Below are 21,158 nucleotides of genomic sequence, written 5' to 3'. Positions count from 1 at the left end.
CTATTTATAATAGTAAAATAAAACCAGAACATAGGGAGAGATTGAACTTGCTCATTAAGGTCATGTCATTTGGAAACGGTGCTTGTTTTTATAATTAGAGTAATTACACAGTAAATGCTTTTTCCTAATAATTACAGAGTAAATGCTATAATAGAAGCATGGATTGGGTATGTAAAAATCTATTTAAAAGAAGAAATAGGTTGGTGAAAATGTGGCCTTCTTCATACATTTGCTTTATGTAATTTTTAGTTAAAGGAAAAACCATAAAGATTCTAAATGGCAATTAAACAGAATAGAGTGATTGATCAAATTATTTGGTTGTGTGAAAATGGAAAATTGAACCACTTGACATTTTAAGCAATGAGTGAAAAGCATTCAAATCATGTTATACTGTTTAGCACCCTCCCATCCCTTTGCAGCTGCAAAAAAAGATATTTCCCCTTGTCTGGGATTGGCCAATACTGAGAACCATCCTTTTCCTAAAATATGGTGAAAGAAATGTCTTGATGAGGCTCCCGAGATAGTACAGACATGGCCATGATAGTGGTTTGGCAACGAGGCTAATTTATTGACTGTGTAGTTGTGCCAGGCACTGTGCTAACCGCTGTCCACGCTTGTTCTCAGTTAGTTGTCATCCACATTTTACAGGCGAGCAAACAGACACAGAGATGTTAAGTAACTTGTTGAGTCACATGTTTAGTAAATGGTGGAGATGGGATTTGAACCAGGCAGTCTGACACTGGCTCTGATACCCCACGGATTTCAGAACAGAACAGTACTAAAACAAGGGCTGGGGTGAATTAACCTGGGAGCTACCATAGAAGTCAAAGAAAGGAACCTGGGGAGTTATTGAACACCCATCTCAATATATAATCTGCTACCTCAATGTCTTCTTTCTACTCATGCCCTTTGTCTGTTTTTCTATTGCTGCTTTTACCAAGCAAATAAGCTATCCAAATAGACCATTCTTCAAACTAATAGGAGAATAGAAAAATCAGACTCTGTAGATATAATTTATTTATGACTTTTTTTCTTTGTAGATTTAATAAGGAAATAAATTCTGTGTTTTCCACTTAATTTAAGCAGCATAGATTGTTCTGTTGGGATGCCACAGATCCCTGTTTTAAAGACATGGTCCTATGTCGCCACCTTGAGGAAGAGAGAGGGGAAAAACTTCTTGGGCTTCAATTTTTAGCACCTTAGTGATTGAACCAAAAATTATTATATACAATGAGATTAAAAGAAGATTGGGAAACAAATTTTGTAGTGTATTTTGTAACATCCTGGTATTTTAACAGAATATAAAAACTAGATTACAGTTTAGAGAAAGAAGAGAATTATGAAAAACTGATTTTTACATTTTCAAGGAAAATTTGGGGTCTTCATCAAGTTCTAATGTATTAAGCTATTATTTTTTGTAAAATATAACTGTAAGCATAATCTTTGCTTTCTAAGTTTTTATGTTCAAGGAGAAGAGGACAAACCACATCTCTTTTGAAGGTTATTTCTGTTGGTGTAAAGACATCTCTGCTCTTCTAGAATATTCTTAGCTCTTTGATGGCAGGACTCAATCTTGTTCACTGTCTATCCCCCAGCAACTAGCAAGGTTTCTGGCCCATTGTAGGCACTCAATGAACACTTGTCTAGTGAATGTTTTCCTTCTTGTGTTCCATAACTAATCAACTTTCGCTGTACAGCTGTGAAGACAACCTAGACTATAAAGTAAGTAAAATGAGATTTTTTTCCAAGGCAAGTCAGCCTCCAGGATTTAAAAAATAAATGCCCTTTGATTTTCACAAGGCCTAAAATTCCATTATGAATAACTCAACCCTTCAAGATACCTATTTAAATGTCCACACTTCATGGGAAAATTAATGTCGTAAATACTGTTAACTCTAAGTTTGGTTGGGTCCAGGGCAGCCTTAACCTTTCAGTACTAGAGGCATTGTGAAAGCCTGTTGGTGGAAGTATGGGAAGAAAATATTAGAATTTCTATTTATGGCATCTTTAAAATGTCTTTGTTTTACATGACTTATAAGATACATAATTTATTAATACAGTAGTATGATATATCATTATATGTTTACATGTACATTGAAGTATTCATTCAAAAATTTTGACTAATAAGCTTGAAGACCACTGTGAAGATCACAACAAAAACATTACTTTAGAGTCAGGTTAAGCATGAAGTCCAACCCTATCATTTACAGGCTGTGGGAACTTGGACAAATTCTTTAACCTCTTTAAGCCTTTATTTCCTCTTTTAGAAAATGGGGATAATAACATTACTTTTGCAAGGTTGTGTTGAAAATTCAATAACTTGTCTGTAAAGCATTAGCCCTGAGTCTAGAAAATCTTAACAGTTCAATAAATACAACTGGCTTCATGGGTTTGTGACTTGCATAGTTATATGGGACCCAAAGCTCAGATTTGGTTTAATGCTCTGCTATCAGTGTCTTGAACTTCTTAACAATTTGTGGACGAGGGCCTTACATTTTCATTTGTAATGGACCATGCAAATTCTGTAGCTGTGTTGTAACAGCTCACTGTTGGTCTAGCTGGCTTTGCCATTCAAGTTTCCTTAGTTCAGTTATAAAAGCCCATACTGGTCCACATCATCACTTAAGCTTCTTTAGGCCACCTAAGATATTCCCTGGGGCATGAGCAGTCATTTTTTTTAAAACTTTTTCTTGAGATGTAATCACATACCATAATATTTAACATTTCACAGTGTACAATTCCATTGTCTTAAGTTCCCCTCTCCCAGTTTTATTGATATATAATTGACAATATTGTTTTGAGTATATTTACAAGGTTAGCCCAGTCTTTTTAAAGAATGCTGGATTGAGAGTGAGTAGCCCTGATTCTATCTTTGCACCACTCTTTGAAGTAGGATCTCAATAAATGATATGTGGTGAATTGTAGTACTTCCCTGAAGTACATGTTGTTAGTAACAAACTGATGCTGTTAATTAACCAGAACCTTTTAGAGGTGGAAGAGATCCTACAGACTGTTTAGTCTGGCTCCTGCATTTTACAGTTGAGTAAACCAAGATCTGAAGAGACCGAATGTCTTGTTCAAAGTCGCACAAAGTGATAAGAGCTAGAACCCAGGTGTGGTTTTCATTCCTTGTGTCCTTGACTTGATACTTCTGTCCTTTTCTATTCAGATTGTTTACCTTTTATCAGAAGAATAAAAATCCTCATTAAAACGGAAGATTAGATATTTGTAGGTACCAGCAGCAGGGTTCCATGCAAATGTGTTTTTTAGTTTCCTTCCCCTTAATAAAATGTTTTCAGAAATTCAGGCCTTCAAGGGTCAAGATATTTGGATTATAAATGTTTCTCTAATTTTCTTCACTCTAGGACACAGCTACTTGATTCTGAGGACTTTGTGTTACCATTCATCCTACCATTCATTCATGACATACTACTGTGCCTTCTGTGTGCAATTTTGAAGTTATTAGGCTGTACTCTATAATGGCAGCTATTTAATGAGCTTGTGTGGCATCTTATTAGGTCATTTTAGTCTTTGCCTTTAAAAAATATTGATGCTTTTAAGGCTGTGGAGAATTTTTTGTTTGATGCAACATTAATTCCAATATATTCTAGATTTTTATCAGAAAATTTTGGTTCAGAGAACAGACACCAATTTCATGACTAGGCAACATATAAACAGCAATAGTGACTTAGACACTCACATAGATACCTGCATAAATAAGTTAAAATCGTACTTTAAATTCCTTGGGAACTTGCTGTGGGAGGATATTTTAAGTATTGATGATGTGTAATATTATTCACAATAAATATTTTGAGTATCCACTATGTGGTAGGCATTCTAGGCATGCTACACACATTATTTCATTCACTGAATCCTCACAACCTGTTTATAAAATGGGTATTATTTTCTCTCCATAACTTGCCCTGGTCTCATATCTAGATGGTAGGTTGGACTTGATTGCAACCTTCTTACTCCAGAGTAATACCGAACTACCACCCCGCATTTCCTATTTCTCACTGGAGGAAGTAATAAACCAAGGTTTCACTTGACCCATTTTAGTGAAACTATGAAAATATTGTGCAGGGATAATGAATAAATACCTTCAGGTGGAAATAAACCCAGTAGAAGGTTCTGTAGGAGTTGCTATTTTTCTGATTGTGCCACATAAATCTTGGCCAAAATAGCCAGAGGGGGTGGGTCCTGTCCAGAATCTTAGCTCTAACAGTATTTGGAGCTGTTTTTCTTTTAATTGGAAATACGAAACATATGGAACCTTTTGAACTTTTTAAACAGTAGAGAGAATAGTATATAGTGAACCTACCTGTAGCCATCGCCCAGCTCAGTAATGATTAACTCAGGGCCAATCTGATTCCATCTGTAATCCTACCCATTTCTTCCCACCCTCTCCAGATAATTTTTAAGAAAATTAAGTGAATTCAGACCTCAAAACTTTCACACATAAACATTTCAGCATATATCTCTAAAAGATAAGGATTCTTTTTAAAAAGCATAATCACAATGCCGTTATAACGCCTAAAAGTCAGTACCTTAAAATCATCAAATATTATGAGTGAGTGTTCACATTTCCATGGTTATCTCATAGTGGTGCTTTTTCCCTCCTTTTTAGTAGTTTGTTTCAATCAGGACCCAAATAAGCTCCATGAGATTGGTTTGTCTTTTTAAGAGTCTTCCAATAGGCAGTTTCTCCCTCCATCTCTCATTTTTAGTTCTTGTAATTTAAAAAACTTGATTAAAAAAAATACCTCAAACATGTTGTCCTTTGTAATTGTTCAAAGTCTGGATTTTGCTGATTGAATTCCTGTGGTATTATTTATTATGCTCCAGTATGTTGACTGAATAAAGTTTAATTTTTGTTTGAATTTCAAATCTATCCTCAGGAACATATCTGTTTTATTTTTTTGTCACTAGGTATATTCTTGGGAATGTGTAGTTGATTTTCTGTGTTTTAAAATCATTGTAGTTCTAATTTGCATTTCTCTTATTTTGAACATTTCTCTTCTCAGATGATTAAGGGACATTTTCTATTTCTTCTTCTGTGAACTAACTGCCTGTTCATATTTTTCCATAGAGATAGTGGTCTTTTTTTTTTTTTATCAAAAGAAGCTCTATTAGAGATATTTATCCTTTCTCTGTGATACTGATTACAAATATTTTTCACAGTTAATCATTTTTCTTTCCACGTTATATTCTCTGCCATGCAAAAGATTCTTTGCCATGCAAACGATTCTTAATTTTTTTTGTAATTGTATGTGTCAATTTTTGCCCATATTACTTCTGGATCTTGCCTCATAGTTAAAAATGTTTTTCCAGGTTGTAGGTGAATTAACTCTTGTTTTCTTTTAGTAATTGAAGATTTTATTTTTGCATTTATATTTTTGACCCATTTGAAATTTATTCAAGTGTCAGGTATAGAGAATGAATCAAATTCTCTCTTGTTCAGAACAGGTTTTAAAATTCAAGACTTTATCAAAAATTAAAAAAAGATCTGCTCAGAACATTTGGCCCCACATTCTCTGGCGTAGAGTAGTGAAAGACGACAGAGGAGTCCTGCTGTGCACTTCCAGCTCATCTTCACTGGAAAACTGGTGCTAACACCTAATGCCTGAGGTCAGGAGAATCATCCACGCTCCGGCCTACTCACATCTGCCTGGCTTCCTCTTCTCCCTGATCTGCAGGCCACCCTGTGGTCCCTCAGGCTCTTTACCTGTACGATTCTGTTGGGAGTGTGGTTCTTTTGTTGCAGACTTTCAGGAGAACTTCTTATTCTGCATATTTACAAATGCTGGTTCTGAGTTCATGTTTATTATGAAATCTGTCAGGTGATCTCTGCAGAGGGCTTTGCTTGCCTCCCTGTCATACTCACTAACCTGGAAAGTGGTTTTGCCCTTCTGCTTGGGCTTGAGAAAACTCTAACCTGAGTTCTTGTACATTAGTGCTCTCTTAGCAGGCTGTGTTCTCTCTGATCAGTGGGGAAAGGAAAGATTTCATTTTGCTGTCTTTTGTGAGAAGAGTCACTTTCTATAGTTAACAACAATAATAGGGGTTAAAATGTATTGAATGCTTACTGAGTGCAAGGCACCTGGCTTACCCCTAATACTCCTGAGGGCAGGACAAGAATGCTAAAGAGGGCCACTCCAAGTCCACATACTTAAAAGTTAGATTCATCTAACTAGTAACCTAGCTAGTAAATATCTAGTAAAGCTATGTAGTAAATATGTTCTTTCATTTCACCTCTTCAAATGTGCCTCCATAACAACCTGGAAGGACAGATTCAAATGTACAGTGCTTATACACTCTTGAGCTCCATGCCTAAATGTGGCAGTGTGAGGAGAAGTGGCCCCCTGCCTCTAGGCTGCCTTCTTTCTCATCTCACCTCCTATTCTGTCCGCACCACGAGGGGCCGTGCACACAACTTAGTGGACAATCAGCCCTTACATGAAGGCTCCAGGTCCTTGCCCTCCCACTCCACAGATAGCTGTCCCTTCAGGTTATCTTCTGACCTAAGAGACAGTATTCTAGTAAAGCAGTCCAGAAGATAGCCCTGTAGTAAGCTCAGGGCCATTTGCGCAGGTAATTCCTGTGTCTCAGATACCAGGAGAATAGCCTAAAAATGGGGTTCTAGGTGAACTTGTCCCCTTGACCATGCAAAATCTTAGAAAAGGAGAGCCCATAAAGAAGAGGAGAGCCCATGTGGGGGCCCCAGGTTGCTTTCTGTGTATTTAACTCATTTGGTCCTTTCATTAATCCTATGAGATAGGTACTGTTTTGTCCACTTTACAGATGAGGAAACTGTGGCTTAGAAAGATTAGGTAACCTGACCAAGGCCAAAAGACTAAGTGTCAGAGTAAGGCTTACATTTTGGGCAGTCTGGCTCCAGAGCCTTGTCTTCTGAACTGAATGGATTTCCCCATTACACTATGTGGTACCTTCTGTGTAGCATTATTAATCCCTCCCCACAGCAGTACTCAGGAATTATCTGTTTGACTATACACACACTCAATAAAGTTGTTCTTACAGACTTTTACTCATTTTTGGCCATCACCTGCATATCTGTTAGTAATAAAATTGAAGTACTGCTAAGATACTTTTCAACTTTAGAATCCTGTGATCCTTACATAGAGATGATTACAGTTTCCCCTTCACTGTAAGCTTGAACAGCATTCTAGAAAGTATAACTGTGAAGGTAACATTAAACTACTAATAAGTATTTTAAAGTTATTATTACAGGAATCTACTTACTAGTGAGATTGCTGCACATCTTTAACATCTGTAGGAACCTCTCATTGCTTTTACTAGGAAACCCTGTAAAACTTCTAGAGAAGGCACACTAATTAGCATATAGGATCCACCGAGGAAGAATATGTAAATATACCAGGTTCCGTGCTCCAGGTCTAACAACTAGATGTTACTCCTATTATAATCAACCTGAAACATTGTACTGGAAGTTTAGATGTATTATTAGCTATATGATGACTTTGTCATATTCTATCTTTGAGATTAGAGATCTCATTCAAGTTTCAATAAGGGTTTTATTAAAAAGGAACACTATGACTGAATTATTATCGGGAGTAGAAAAAAAATTATCACCAGGGCTAATGTTTGGATTAAGAAATATCAGGAGGGGCGAGGTGGGGGCGCGGGAGCCGGCCTGGAGGACACCCGGCCCCGGGGGGCACGCCTGGGGCCTGAGCCCTCGGGCCAGCGCCAGCAGATTGGGCCACCCAGGCGGCCCCGCGCAGCTCGGCGACCATCTAGCCTGCAGCCTGCACGGGGTGGACGCTGGAGCCTCACATCGCCGCGCCTGGTGTTTGCCAACTTCTCCAGACATAAAGCAAAATGCCTAACTAGCTCTGGGCCAGGAGGAGGGCCTCAAGAAAGAGCCTTTTCTGAAAAAAGCCGAGGGCCAATCCCCCAAACATTTTCTACAGAACAGTGGGCGTTACAAGTGTATTTGAAGGCTTTGTACTGGAAACGCTATGAGGCACAGCCGTGTTTATCACTCGCATTCCGAATGTCCTGAAACCAAGCTTAACAAAGTTAAAGTCTGCTTCTCAGCAATCCAAGAGAAACACTGAAGCAAAATGTAGTGTGAGACCAGACAAAAGAACCTTATTTGAGGGCAGTAATTCTGATAGTGAAAATGAAGATGTGGTTGAAACCCTTCCCAAGCCCTCAGTCGAAATCCAGGGCTTTTCTCATGCTGCCTTTCTATTCCCCGAGTCTGTGTTGAAACCTCCAAAGCCTTTAGCAGTCCTTGGTCTAACAAAGGAAGAACCAGCAAAGCCAGCAGTTGGAAAGCAGGAAAATTGTAATGATACTGTTGAAAGCGTTCCACAAGAGTAAACAAATAGTGACAGTTTGACTTCTTTTGATGGAGCACGCAAAAGTAATAGAAGTGATCTGATGTCCACAGTGGGATTAGGAGAAGAGGAAGACATAGAATCACCTTGGGATTCTGAGAGTATCTCTCAGAGTCTTCCACAGAAATGTTGATCATTTTTCTGGAGCTGCAGATCAAAGAGGAAAAAATATATTAAATAGTTAAGTAGAAGATTCCGTGAGCTTACTGAAAATCCAGGATGCAGTTCTTTCATATGAAAGATTAATAGAACTTAAAAAAGGTCACTGTGAACTACTTAAAGGAAAAGTAAAAAATATGGAAGGTAAGGTTAGTGGACTATGAAAGGAGCTTTCAGAAACAAAAGAGATGGCATCACAGTTAGAGCATCAAAAAGTGGAATGGGAACAAGAACTCTGCACTTTGAGATTTACCTTAAAACAAGAAAAAGCAAAGAGAAGAAATGCTAATATGTTGCATGAAAAAACTAGGACGCATTTAACAAGAAAAGAGGAGCAACACAGTAAAGAAGTTGAAAGAAACAGCAATTGGAATTTGCTCTTCAAACACTAGACATGGAATTGAGGACTGTAAGAATCAATCTGAATTAGGTTATAGAAGAGCAAAATGACATTCAGAGGCAACTTTCTCAAGAACAGAATGCCAGAATATTACTAGACAAGATTCTGACCAATCACCTTTGGCAAACAAAAGGAGACAGAAATGGCACATACAAAAATGAATTCTGAGGTTTCTGATAGTCATGAAAAAGGTCTGTTGCATAAAAACCACATGTTGTAGAATGAAATTGCCATGCTAAGACTGGAAGTAGACACAATAAAAAATGAGAACCAGGAAAAGGAAAAGAAATACTTTGAGGGCATTGAAATTCTCAAAGAAAGAAATGATCTTAAAAAGACAATAAAAGTGAATGAGGAAACACAAAAACAATACTCCAATACAGTGGACAGCTTAATGTCCTGACAGCTGAGAATACAGTGCTAAACTCTAAGCTGGAGAATGAAAAACAAAGAAAAATTGGAGACCAAAGTTGAATCATACCATTCTAGACCGGCTACTGCTATACAGGATTATGATCAGAGTCAGGCATCAAAAAGAAATCTAGAACTCGCTTTCCAGAGAGCAAAAGGTAGTCATGAGACAACTTCAACAAGAACTGGCTGATACCCTAAAAAAAACAATCTACATCAGAGGCTTTGCTGGAGGTTACATCATGTTACCGAATTAATTTAGAAGATGAAACACAGGATTTAAAGAAGAAATTGAGGCAAATCAGAAGTCAAGCTTGAAATAAAAAATGACGACTTAAAAGTAACAATCAAAAAGCAAGTGGACAAAATTGAATGGCTTCAGAAAAACCTTTTAAGTACAAGTTTGACTCAGGATGAAAAGGAACAGTTAAGGAAATTGAGTTAAAACAATTTCTAGAACACAGTTTGGATCAAGAAGTGAAGAAAAATAGTGGATTAGAAAAAGGTTTCTGGACTTAAGAAACTCTTAAAAATGACAAGAAAGAAGTTAAATGAATATGAAATTGGAGACTTTAGTTTCCATGGGGATCTAAAACCCGATCAAATTGAAGTGGACATTCAGATTAATACACTAAAATGTAAGATTGATGATCTTACAGCAAAACTGGAAACTTCATCTTCAAAATGTCTACATCTAGATGCAAGAAATCAGGTTCTTCAACAGGAGCTATTATCTATGAAAGCAATGCAAAAGAAATGTGAAAAACTAGAGAAGAATAAAAATAAGTTGCAACAGAAAGTAGTAAACCTCAGGACTCATACAGAAATGAATATGGTAGAACACAACCAGGTAGAACTGTAAAAGTGGGAGTTTGAAGAAAGAGTAAGACAGGAAATAGTAGAAAAATTAAAAGAAGTCAATCTGTTATTTACAGGTTAACTTATTAATCTGTAATGTGCCTTAATTTCACTGCAGATTTCATTTTGGATATATACATTGTCTCTGTTTCCTTTAGAGCAGTTTGTTGTTTAGATTTCTGGAGGGAAGGTGGCATATATTTCTCCCTTTAAATATTTCAGTTTCAATTGTTATTATCACAAAATTGACCTTTCAGAATGATTTTTACTAGACGATCATTTTATTTTTAAGTCTAGTTGGTATAAGACTATTAAGAAGAAAAGAAAAATTGTGAATTAAAGATTATACCATACTTTTAGATTAAATTGTTTAGTTTTAAATATTTTAAATTGTTACTCTTTGACTTGTCATATTACATGAATACTAAGATAAAACGGATTCAACTTTCTTTTTATAATTTAGATTTGATTCAGTTGAGGTTCTGATAAATATATTAAACTTCAACTTCTTCACATTTAAAATTGCTCTCTGAATCACTGACTCAGAACCAGAGGAAACAAATATGCTATAATTACTCAGATTATAATTACTTTTAAAATGTATCCTTTTAATTTGCTTTAGGCACTAGCAGCATCTCAAGAAAAGTTAGAGCAATTGAGAAAAAATAATAATGCTTCAATAAGAAGCCAGATAGAACTCAGAATTAAAGACCTGGAATTTGAGCTCTCCCAAACAAAAACTTCTCAATATTCTAGTAAAACAGAATTGGAAAAATACAAGCAACTCTACCTGGAAGAATTAAAAGTTAGAAATTCATTGGAAAATGAACTAAACATTCCCCACAGGACTAATGAGAGTCTAACAGAGTTCAATGCCAAGCAGAACAGAACTTTACTCAGCACTCTTACTATGAGGCCAGCGCTGGAAACACCTTGCTTTGGAAATCTTAAAGATTAAGTGCTCAGTAGAAACCTTACTCCAAGAGAAAACTTAATGATTCCTGCTACAAACACAGGGACTTCAGATAACATAGAGAACATTCTTTGCCAAGGTGCAGCAGCAGGAATTGGAAGAGAATATAACTAGAGAACTAGAAGAAACTTCTGCTGAATTTGAATCAATCCTGTAGAGTTCCTCCACTAGGATCTACTGATGTGTCAAATCCAACTCAATATCTGCTTTTAAAAACAGCACAAGAACATGCACGGATTTTGAGGAAAAATTATGTGATCTGAAAGATAAATGTAAAAATGTATATGCTGGTCTGTTTATATAAATTTTAATCCTTTCCCATTAAACAAAGGACATGTGAAAAAAAGAAATATCAAATGATGTACTAAATTGTACATGTCTGTACTTAGTCTTCAGGTAAACTAAACCTTACATACAGTCATGGTTATTTACATTTAAAAGACAGACTCTCTGTGGGTACTAGGAATGCTTTTTAGAATAGGTCCTCTTCAAGCATGGATTAAAAAGGCTTTTTCTTCCTTGTCTGACTGGTTTCTTTTATTTTATCTTTATTAAATAGAGAATACAGAGGAACTCTATATTCAGTAAAAAAATCATGGGAAGTTTTCATTGATCTTTCAGACTGCAGTGTCTACTACAGCTCAATAGAGCCTCTTTATCTTTTGTTAATATTTGAAAAGAGATGAGAATAAAAAACTTAAAAAAAAGTTATTTTCTCCACAAATGACTGATAATTGTCCAGTCCTTTAATCCTAGCATTTTATATCTTCTGATGTGACTTGTGCAGTTTACCCCAAATATTTAATATTACTATAAAAACATTAAACACAAGATAAGTTCTGAATGGTGATTAAAACCATGAACTCTTATTTAAAAATCAATCTTTTCCTCTATGAATAAGAAATAATTTCTGCACTAAAATGACTTGTATTTAAGGAATCAAATAGAAATGATTAATATGTATAATATACAGGAAGTCAATATGCAACAACCAAGTAAATGGAAATAAGTAAAAAATGAGTCAAACTTTTTTATTTGCAATAACTTTGAAATAAAACATACTATAAATTCACCCATTTTAAGTGTAAAAGTCAATGGTTTTATTCTGAGTTGTGCAACCATCATCATAACCTAATGTTAGAACATTTTTCTGATCCTCCCCCCAAATCCTGTACCTATTAGTAGTCCCTCACATTTCCCTCACCTACCCATCCTTTGCTCTAGGAAACCACAAATCTTTCTATATCGATTTGCATCTTCTGAACATTCCATCTAGAAGTGGAATCATACATTATGTGGTCTTTTGTGACTGGCTTCTTTCATCTAGGATATTTTCATTGTTCTATGTTACAGATTTTATTAGTTTCTTTTCATTGAGGAATAATAATCCATTAAATGGATATACATACTTAATTTATCCATTCGTCAATTGGTGGACATTTGGATTACTTCCACTTTTTGGCTATTATGAGTAATGCTGCTAATGGCCATTCATGTACATATTTTGGAGTGGATGTTTGTTATTTCTCTTGGGTATGTATCTAAAAGTTGAATAGATGGGTCATACGGTGACTCTTTGTGAGGAGCTGCAGATTATTTTCCAAAGCAGCTGCATCATTTTACAGCCTTACCAGCAATGTATGAGGGGTCCAATTTCACCACATCCTCTCTGATGCTCATAATTGTCTATTTGATTATAGCCTTTCCACTGGGTGTGAAATGCTATCTCACTGTGAGTTGTACTTCCATGGTAGCTAATGTTAAACATCTGTTCATCTATTTTTACTTTAAAGTCTTTTATTTGGTTAAAAATGTGGACTATAACCCTATTAGTTGGTAGCTGATGAACTACATTGTCAATTTTTAGATTAGTGGTATTTAAGGTGTGATGCTAATGAGGTCAAGCCTACAAGGTCTACTGGAAACAAATTGGTTAGCTATTTTAGAGAAAATTGTGGTTAAACAGTTATATTCATATGTCCTACCTCTGTTCAATAATCTGACAGGCTTTTGATCTTTTTAAATTGAAGTATCATTGATATACAATTGTATATTGGTTTCAAGAATACAATGCAGTGGTTCAATGGTTACACATATTAAATCCTCACACCCACTAGTGCAGTTATCTGTCAACTTGGGAAGATGTTACAGAATCATTGGCTATATTCAACATGCTGTACTACCACCCTGTGACCAACTTATGACTGAGAATTTTTGTGCCCCTTTATCCCCCTCATTCTCCTCACCCACCCGCCTCTCCCCCTCCCCCATGCTAACCACCAGTCATCTCTCAATATCTGAGTCTACTGCTATTTTGTTCATTTTTTTTTAGATTCCACAAATAAGTGAAATCATATGGTATTTCTTTCTCCATCTGGCTTATTTCACTTAGCATAATACCCTCTAGGTCCATCCATGTTGTAACGCAATGGCAGAATTTCTTTTTTATGGCTGCATAATATTCCATCGTGTGTATGTACCACATCTTCTTTATCCATTCATCTACTGATGGACACTTTGGTTGCTTCCAAATATTAGCTATTGTAAATAATGTGGCAATAAACATAGGAGAGCATGGGTGCGCAGCGCTGGGCTGGGCCACCTGCAAGGAGGAAGAAGTGTTTAGAGCTGGCTTCTGCAGGCATCAGGCTCTTGATCTTGCTGGTTAACAGGGTGTGTGTGGGTGGATCAACCAGAGGGTATGTCCCAATGAGTCCAAATATCATTTCAATAAAAATTTATCATCAACAGATTTTAAGAGCAATGACTTTTTAATAAAAATGGTATATGCTTATTTAATACATTTTTGAACCATCAAGGTACAAAGAAAGTGACAAATTGTTCTAAATCACACTGCTCCAGAAATAAACAGGTTAGGTTTTGGTGAACTGTATTGCAATATCTCTGTGCAGATAATTAGATGCATGGACAGATGGTTGAATGGATAGAAATGATTTCATGAGAATGGGATCATATAATACCATCTTTTTAAAAATAAAAAGGTTTCAACTAAATTTACTTGAGATAAAAAGAAAAATACTTCAGAGAAACTGAAGAATGAATGTAGAGAACTGTTACCCTATTAAATTGACTCAGTGCTCACCTCCCATCTTTTTACCATGACTTTTCCATTTCTGATTCTTTTATTCCCTTCTTGGGTGGCTGGATATCATTGTCAGGTTTTTCTTTTTTTTCAAAAGGGACTCATGAGCATGGAAGCAGAAACTTATGGTGAATATCAACATATTCTTAGTAAAATATTTCTGAATTTAAATATACACACTGAGAATACAAGAATACAGTGTATAATCCTCACCTCCTTTGCATCTAGATGCACTCAAAGTTCTGGCCAATGAGATGTAAGTAGAAAAGTTATATGAAACACAGGAAATATCTTTAAAGGGAGGGGATAAGCCAATCTTCTACTCCTTCCTGCTAGCTAGAATGCAAATGTAAACATTGAAGTTTGAGCTGGCATGTTCAACCATGATGTGGAGGACCTGTGCTGAATGTATTCCCAGATAGGAAGAATCTGGGAATCTAAAATTTCCTTAAGCTGATATACCTCCAGACTTAAATGAGAAACTTATACCTTCTTATGGCTTATTTGGGGTCATTAGTCATTTCCCATTAAACTTCATTATAGCTAGAAAAAGTGCTAAAGATGCCCTTGAGTTTTTCAATGTTTGAGAATGTCTGCCTGTTGCTTTTACACTTAAACAATTTACATGGGTATAATTCTGATGTCATACTTCTATAAGAACTTATACTGCCCCATTTTTTTCTGGCATAGGAGGTTGCAGTGCAAAAGGCTGAGGCCAGTGTAATTTCCACATCATCTCCATTTTTTTGTTTCTGCCTAGATCCTTGAAAAAAAAAGTCCCAGTTTTTAAAAAAACATTTCAAACATCCAGAAAATGTTTAAAAATATGTAGATTCAGCAATTACTAATATTTGCCATATTTGCTTTCTCTCTTCTGCCTGTGTGCATGTATCTGTTTGTATATAGAAATGTGTTAACATTTCTTCCAGAATCATTTGAAAGTAAGTTGCAGACTTAACATTTTACTCCTAAATACTTCGGATGTCTCCTAAGAAAAAGATTTTCCAAAGAAGAAGATATTCCCTAATGTCCCCTAATATTCATTTCGTATTCAAATTTCTCCAATTTTTCTCCCTACATTCTTTTGTGGCTTTAAAAGATAAACAAAACCAAAACTCAAAATCTCAAAAACCAAGATCCAAAATCCAATTAACATTCATACATTGTATTTGTTTATTTCTCTTTAGTCTCTTTTAACCAAGAATAATCCTCCACTTTTTGGTTTTGTATTTTTTGTTTCATTACATTTACTTTTCTGAGGCCAGACCAGTCATGCTGTCTATCCTATCTTCTAGCTCTGATTGTTTTGTGATTTCAGCTAACTTGTTCACCTATCCCATATTTTCTGAAAACAGAGTTATTAAGGCTTGATTAGACTTGGGTTCGATGTTATTTGGCCAAAAACGTTATATCAGGTGGTTGAAGGACCTGGTATTTGTGATACTGAGTTTGGTAATTTGATTGAAATGGCAATCTCTGGTTTAAAGGAATCTACTCTGCAGGGGATGATTCTTTAGCATTTTGGAAATATCCTTTTATCTAATTATTTTAGTGTATATTTGTGACATTTGCATCAATTACATTGATTTTATAAATCTATCATTTTTTCCTACATTTATTAGCTAGCATTCTTAAATAGGTTCCTTTTATCAGCTGAGGATGACCTTTAGTTCTTCCAAGAAGTCAGAGCAAATGCTTACATGTTTAATTACTGCTTGGCAGAGATGGTGTATTAGTCTTATCTAAAGCTGGCAAATAATTTTGAAATACTTATTCTTGAAGTTAAATAATTTTGCTGGTATATGCCTCCAGGAAACTGTTCTGTATCATCTTTTTTTCTAGTATGCAGTGTCCCCTTTAATTGGAAGATTCATTTTTTAAATATATTCCTCTATTTTATTTCAGAATATTTTTTTCTGTTCCATTTGTTGGCTGCTCTAATTTAGGAATATCAATGTTCTGTATGTTGGGTGAGCTTTGCTCTGTAAAGCATCACCTATTTTAATCTTCCTTTTTCCTCTGTGTATCTTAATTTCCAGTATTTCCTCAATATAGGTAACTTGATTTCTAGTTTTTTCTATTGTTTCAAACATATTAAATGCAAAACTGTGTATATATTAGATTATTTCTTTAGGTTGGCTTTTCTTTTTAGTACTGACCTTTAAGGCCTTGGTATTTTCAATTCGTGTCATAACTACGTTCTTACCTGGTAGAGAATCTGCTTCTTTGACATAAGAAATTTTCTTTCAGATGGGGTTCTCTTGCAAATAATGTGTCTTTCAGGTTTTGGTTTGCTTTTGCCCTTATTTTTCTTGTGCTTACCTCTGATGGGAAAGCTCCTTCCAAATAATTTACTCTGATACATTGTATATGAATTCTTGACATTCTGCCCACCTTAAGAGCTACAGTTTGGTGGCTAGGCATTGCTTTTTATCCATTTATCTACAGCCTAATATTGGAAAAGGGTGGAGTAGGACAAAGGGTGAGAGCTATTGGAACTGAGTATAGACTGTACTAGGGGACAGGCCTTTGCTCTTTCTTGAGATCATATGAAATGTCTACTTCGAGAGCCCATTCCATGCATCCATAAGTGTATTTCACTCCTATGTATTTGACTTATTCCCTTGACTTTGCACAATACACTGACGATGGCAGATCCTGGTGAAACTTTCTATTTTTGCTCAAGACCCAACATAAAACAAGGGGTCGTTTCCTCTGCAAGAATCCCTTCCCCCCTCCTGAACTGTGTACTTATCCTATCATTTTACTTTTATAAATTGAAGTATTTTATTGAGGATTTTCATGAGTTGTTCAAATTATTGTATGTCTGTCCTAAGCACTATTTCTTGAGGCCATTTTCCCCCTTCATTGTCTTAGAAACTTGGAGGAAAATTCTGTAATTATCCTTTTTCTCTGCTATAGTTTCTCATCAATTGTTTAATAATAAATAGGTCTATGTCTTGGACTGAGAAGTACAACCCAAGTCTGTTGGCAGCCGCGCTCAGAAAATAGCGCCCAATGCAGGGCAGCCGGAAGGCCCCGAACTTCCTAATGACAAATCATCCCACACCACTAAACTACATGCTAATTGCGCCTTGGCATAAGGACCAATGAGACCCACCAAATGGTTATGCTAATAAGGCATATGGAGCCGCACCAACCAGGTCAGAGCATGAGAACTATATAAGCAAGCCTCTCCTTCCCCTCTGGGTCCTGCCCAACTCATTTGTTTCACAAAGAGCTGAAGAATAAAGCTTTCTGCAGAAGAATCCTGCTGTTGTTGCATGCTGTTCTTGCCGGCGAGGACAGGGCACGCGACAAGTGGTGCCGAATCCCGGGAACCAGAACATCACCGGCACAGGGAGGACCCTTCAGGCATCTGGAGAGGATTCAGAACTGCAGGTCAGAAGAAAGCCCGGAGGGGTAAGTTCCGAGAGGCCCCTGCTTTTTAGGATGATGGTTGATGGTTCTCTGTAAATAAGGAGGCACCATGGGGAATGCACCGTCATTAGTCACGGCGCTGCAGACAGCTCTCAAAGAGCGAAACTTGAAGGTCTCCAGCAAAGTCTTAGGATCTTTTGTGAAGGAGAAAGACCGTGTGGCCCCCTGGTTCATTTGTTCAGGGTCCCTCTCAATCCCGAGCTGGGACAAACTGGGGAAAGATCTTGATAGAGAGGAGGAGGAGGGTAGCCTGAGGGGAGGCACCAGGCCCCTCTGGAAACTGATTAGAGCTTGTCTGCAAGATGAGAGATGTGAAAAGGTAATAAAAGAAGGTCAGAGAGCATTGACAGATATCCAAGAGAGCATGTCAGAAACGGAACGGGAAACAGAGAGCGTGCGCGGCCGAAAAAAGGCCACAAAAACGAAGGTAAAGAAACCTCAGAGTGAGGGAGAAAGCCCGCCTAGGGCAAAAGCGAAAGAGCCCCGAGAAGCGAGTGACGATCGCCTCGGAGAAAATAATAAATACCCCTGGAAAGAGTTGAGGGACCTCCAACTCTCCAATAGGGAATCTGAAGAGGAATTAACGTCCACAGAGGAAGGGGAAGAGAATAAAACCGCAGAGTGCAGAAGTAAGGGAACCAGCAAAGTTGAAAAGCGGACCAAGGAAAAAATGAAAGCAGGGTGTCCCCCGACGCCCGTTGCCCCGCCACCTTACGTGAGTGGCGCACTCTCTTTTTGCCACCCAGATACTCTTCAGGCAATTAGACAAATGTTTCCTGTATTTGAGGATAATGGCGTACGCTCTCACCAGCCCCTGAGCCATAAACAAGTTAAGGAGTTAGCAGAATCCGTTCGGGCTTATGGAGTCAGTGCTAACTATACCATAGCACAAGTTGAGAGATTAACAGAGACAGCCATGACACCCGCAGACTGGCAATATGTAACTAAGGCATGCCTTTCTAGTATGGGGCAATACATAGAATGGAAGGCATTGTGGCATGATATCAGCATGACCCAGGCACGCGCAAACGCGGCCGAAGGACAGCCTGCGTGGTCATATGATATGCTGACGGGCCAAGGACAGTGGGTAGCCAACCAGACCGCCTTCCCCTTACAGGTATACGCACAAATAAACACGTGCGCCGCCAAGGCATGGAAAGCCCTCACCAACAAAGGAGAAGTATCAGGCAATTTGACAAAAATTATTCAAGGGCTGAGCGAGCCATTTTCTGACTTTGTCGCTCGTATGATGGAGGCCGCAGGCAGAATATTTGGAGATCAGGAACAAGCAATGCCCCTAGTGGAGCAATTAGTATTTGAACAATGTACCAAGGAATGCAGACAGGCGATAACACCCTGGAAACAAAAAGGGATACACGCCTGGTTGAAAGCCTGTAGAGAAATAGGAGGGCCACTCACCAATGCGGGCCTAGCCGCGGCCATATTACAGAGCCACAAACAAGCCAGGATCACTAACAGAAGTATCAAATGCTTTCAATGCGGGAAATTAGGACATATAAAGAGAGAGTGTAGGAGCCCAGCTTCAGAACAAACAACCCAAAAGACCCCTGGGTTGTGCCCTAAGTGTAAGAAAGGCAGGCATTGGGCTAATGAGTGCCGGTCTATTAAAGATATAGAAGGGAAACCCTTAGAACTGCCAAAAAAACGCCCAGAGGGGCCCCCGTCACCAGGGCCCGCAAATATATGGGGCAACCAGCAAGCAAGTGTCATTCGGGAACAACCAGGCCCCCCAAGGAGAGCCACTTCAGGTTCCGCGGGATTGGACATCCGTGCCACCACCAGAATAGTGTTGACTCCACAGATGGGAGTTCAGCCTATCCCTTCAGACTTTAAAGGCCCCCTACCACCAAATACCATTGGGTTACTCCTAGGGCGCTCTTCTGCTGCATTGAAAGGCCTGGTAGTTCATCCTGGAGTTATAGATCAAGATTATGAAGAACAAGTAAAAATCATGTGTTCGGCTCCCAGAGGAATCTATCCTATATCCCCGGGAGACCGCATAGCCCAGCTCTTAGTTTTACCTAGTCTCCACGCCAATTATCCTGCTACCAACACGGAGAGGGGAGAAAGGGGCTTCGGCTCCTCTGACTGGGATTCAGCCTTCATAGTATTAGATTTAGCAGACAGACCAAAATTAACTCTTCAAATAGAGGGAAAGAGCTTTGAGGGAATCCTAGACACTGGAGCAGATAAAAGTATTATCTCTGCAACCTGGTGGCCCTCCAAGTGGCCTGTGACCCAATCCTCACATTCATTACAAGGTTTAGGATATGAGTCAAGCCCTTCAATTAGTGCCAAACCATTGAAATGGCGAGCCCCTGAAGGACAAGAGGGTACAGTCACCCCTTATGTACTCCCTCTACCAGTCAATTTATGGGGGAGGGATGTCATGAGAGACTTAGGCCTCAAACTCATTAATGAATACTCCACCCCCGCCCAAGGCATGATGATGGACATGGGATACATCCCTGGCAAGGGGCTGGGGAAACACCAACAGGGACACATAGAGCCCATCCTGCCCAAAGTAAAGAATGACCGTCACGGCCTGGGTTTTTCATAGGGGCCATTGAAGATGCCATGCCCATACCTTGGCTCACAGAGGAGGCCGTATGGGTTCCTCAGTGGCCCCTATCCTCTGAAAAATTAGAAGCAGCTCATTGCTTAGTGCAAGAGCAGCTCCAAGTGGGACACCTAGAACCCTCTGTGTCCCCATGGAACACACCCATATTTGTAATCAGGAAAAAGTCAGGATCATGGAGGTTGCTTCATGATCTGAGAGCAGTAAATGCTCAAATGAGAATGCTTGGACCCATACAACGGGGACTGCCACTCCTCTCTGCCTTACCCAAAGAATGGAAAGTGCTCATAATAGATATTAAAGATTGTTTCTTTTCTATACCTCTAAGCTCCAAGGACAGGGAAAGATTTGCTTTTACTTTGCCAGCTATTAACCATGAACAACCCGATGCCAGATTTCAGTGGAAGGTCCTCCCTCAAGGAATGGCAAATAGCCCCACCATATGTCAACTGTACGTTCAGCGAGCGCCAGACCCAATTTGTAAGACCTATCCCACGCTAAAGATCATCCATTACATGGATGACATCCTTCTTTGCTCCCCACAACCAGCAGAAATAGAAGAAGCATATATAGATCTCACTAGATCCCTAGAAAATTGGAGACTGAATATAGCAAGCGAGAAGGTCCAAAAATCTAGTGTTAGCAAATTCCTAGGAGCAACCATTTACACAGATGTAATTTGCCCCCAAAAGCTTGAGATAAGACATAATCAATTGCGAAATTTGAATGACTTCCAAAAACTCCTAGGGGATATTAATTGGTTGCGCCCATACTTAAAGATACCCACCACTGAATTGACTCCACTATTTAAAACCCTAGAAGGAGACCCACAA

General features: G+C 38.1%; 1 protein-coding gene, 1 long non-coding RNA gene and 2 pseudogenes across 2 annotated transcripts in view; 3 read left to right on the top strand and 1 right to left on the bottom strand.

Annotated features, from left to right (window-relative positions):
* Window positions 1-21,158, bottom strand: part of LOC140843461 (uncharacterized) — a 39,395-nt gene that overhangs the window by 12,342 nt on the left and 5,895 nt on the right. The gene's annotated exons all lie outside the window — the stretch shown is intronic.
* On the top strand, window positions 7,617-8,566 carry LOC108390254 (ankyrin repeat domain-containing protein 26-like; annotated as a pseudogene).
* On the top strand, window positions 8,567-9,544 carry LOC140843005 (ankyrin repeat domain-containing protein 26; the record flags this gene model as incomplete). Its single annotated transcript, XM_073230739.1, is given in 5 exon segments — window positions 8,567-8,894; window positions 8,897-9,060; window positions 9,062-9,296; window positions 9,299-9,386; window positions 9,388-9,544. Coding segments are annotated over 5 exon segments (972 nt in total), but the record flags the coding sequence as incomplete, so codon positions are not given.
* Window positions 10,184-11,445, top strand: LOC118967061 (ankyrin repeat domain-containing protein 26-like; annotated as a pseudogene).

Source organism: Manis javanica, chromosome 1, assembly GCF_040802235.1.
Source record: "Manis javanica isolate MJ-LG chromosome 1, MJ_LKY, whole genome shotgun sequence".
NCBI classification, from domain to species: domain Eukaryota; kingdom Metazoa; phylum Chordata; class Mammalia; order Pholidota; family Manidae; genus Manis; species Manis javanica.
This window is presented reverse-complemented; position numbering and strand designations above follow the sequence as displayed.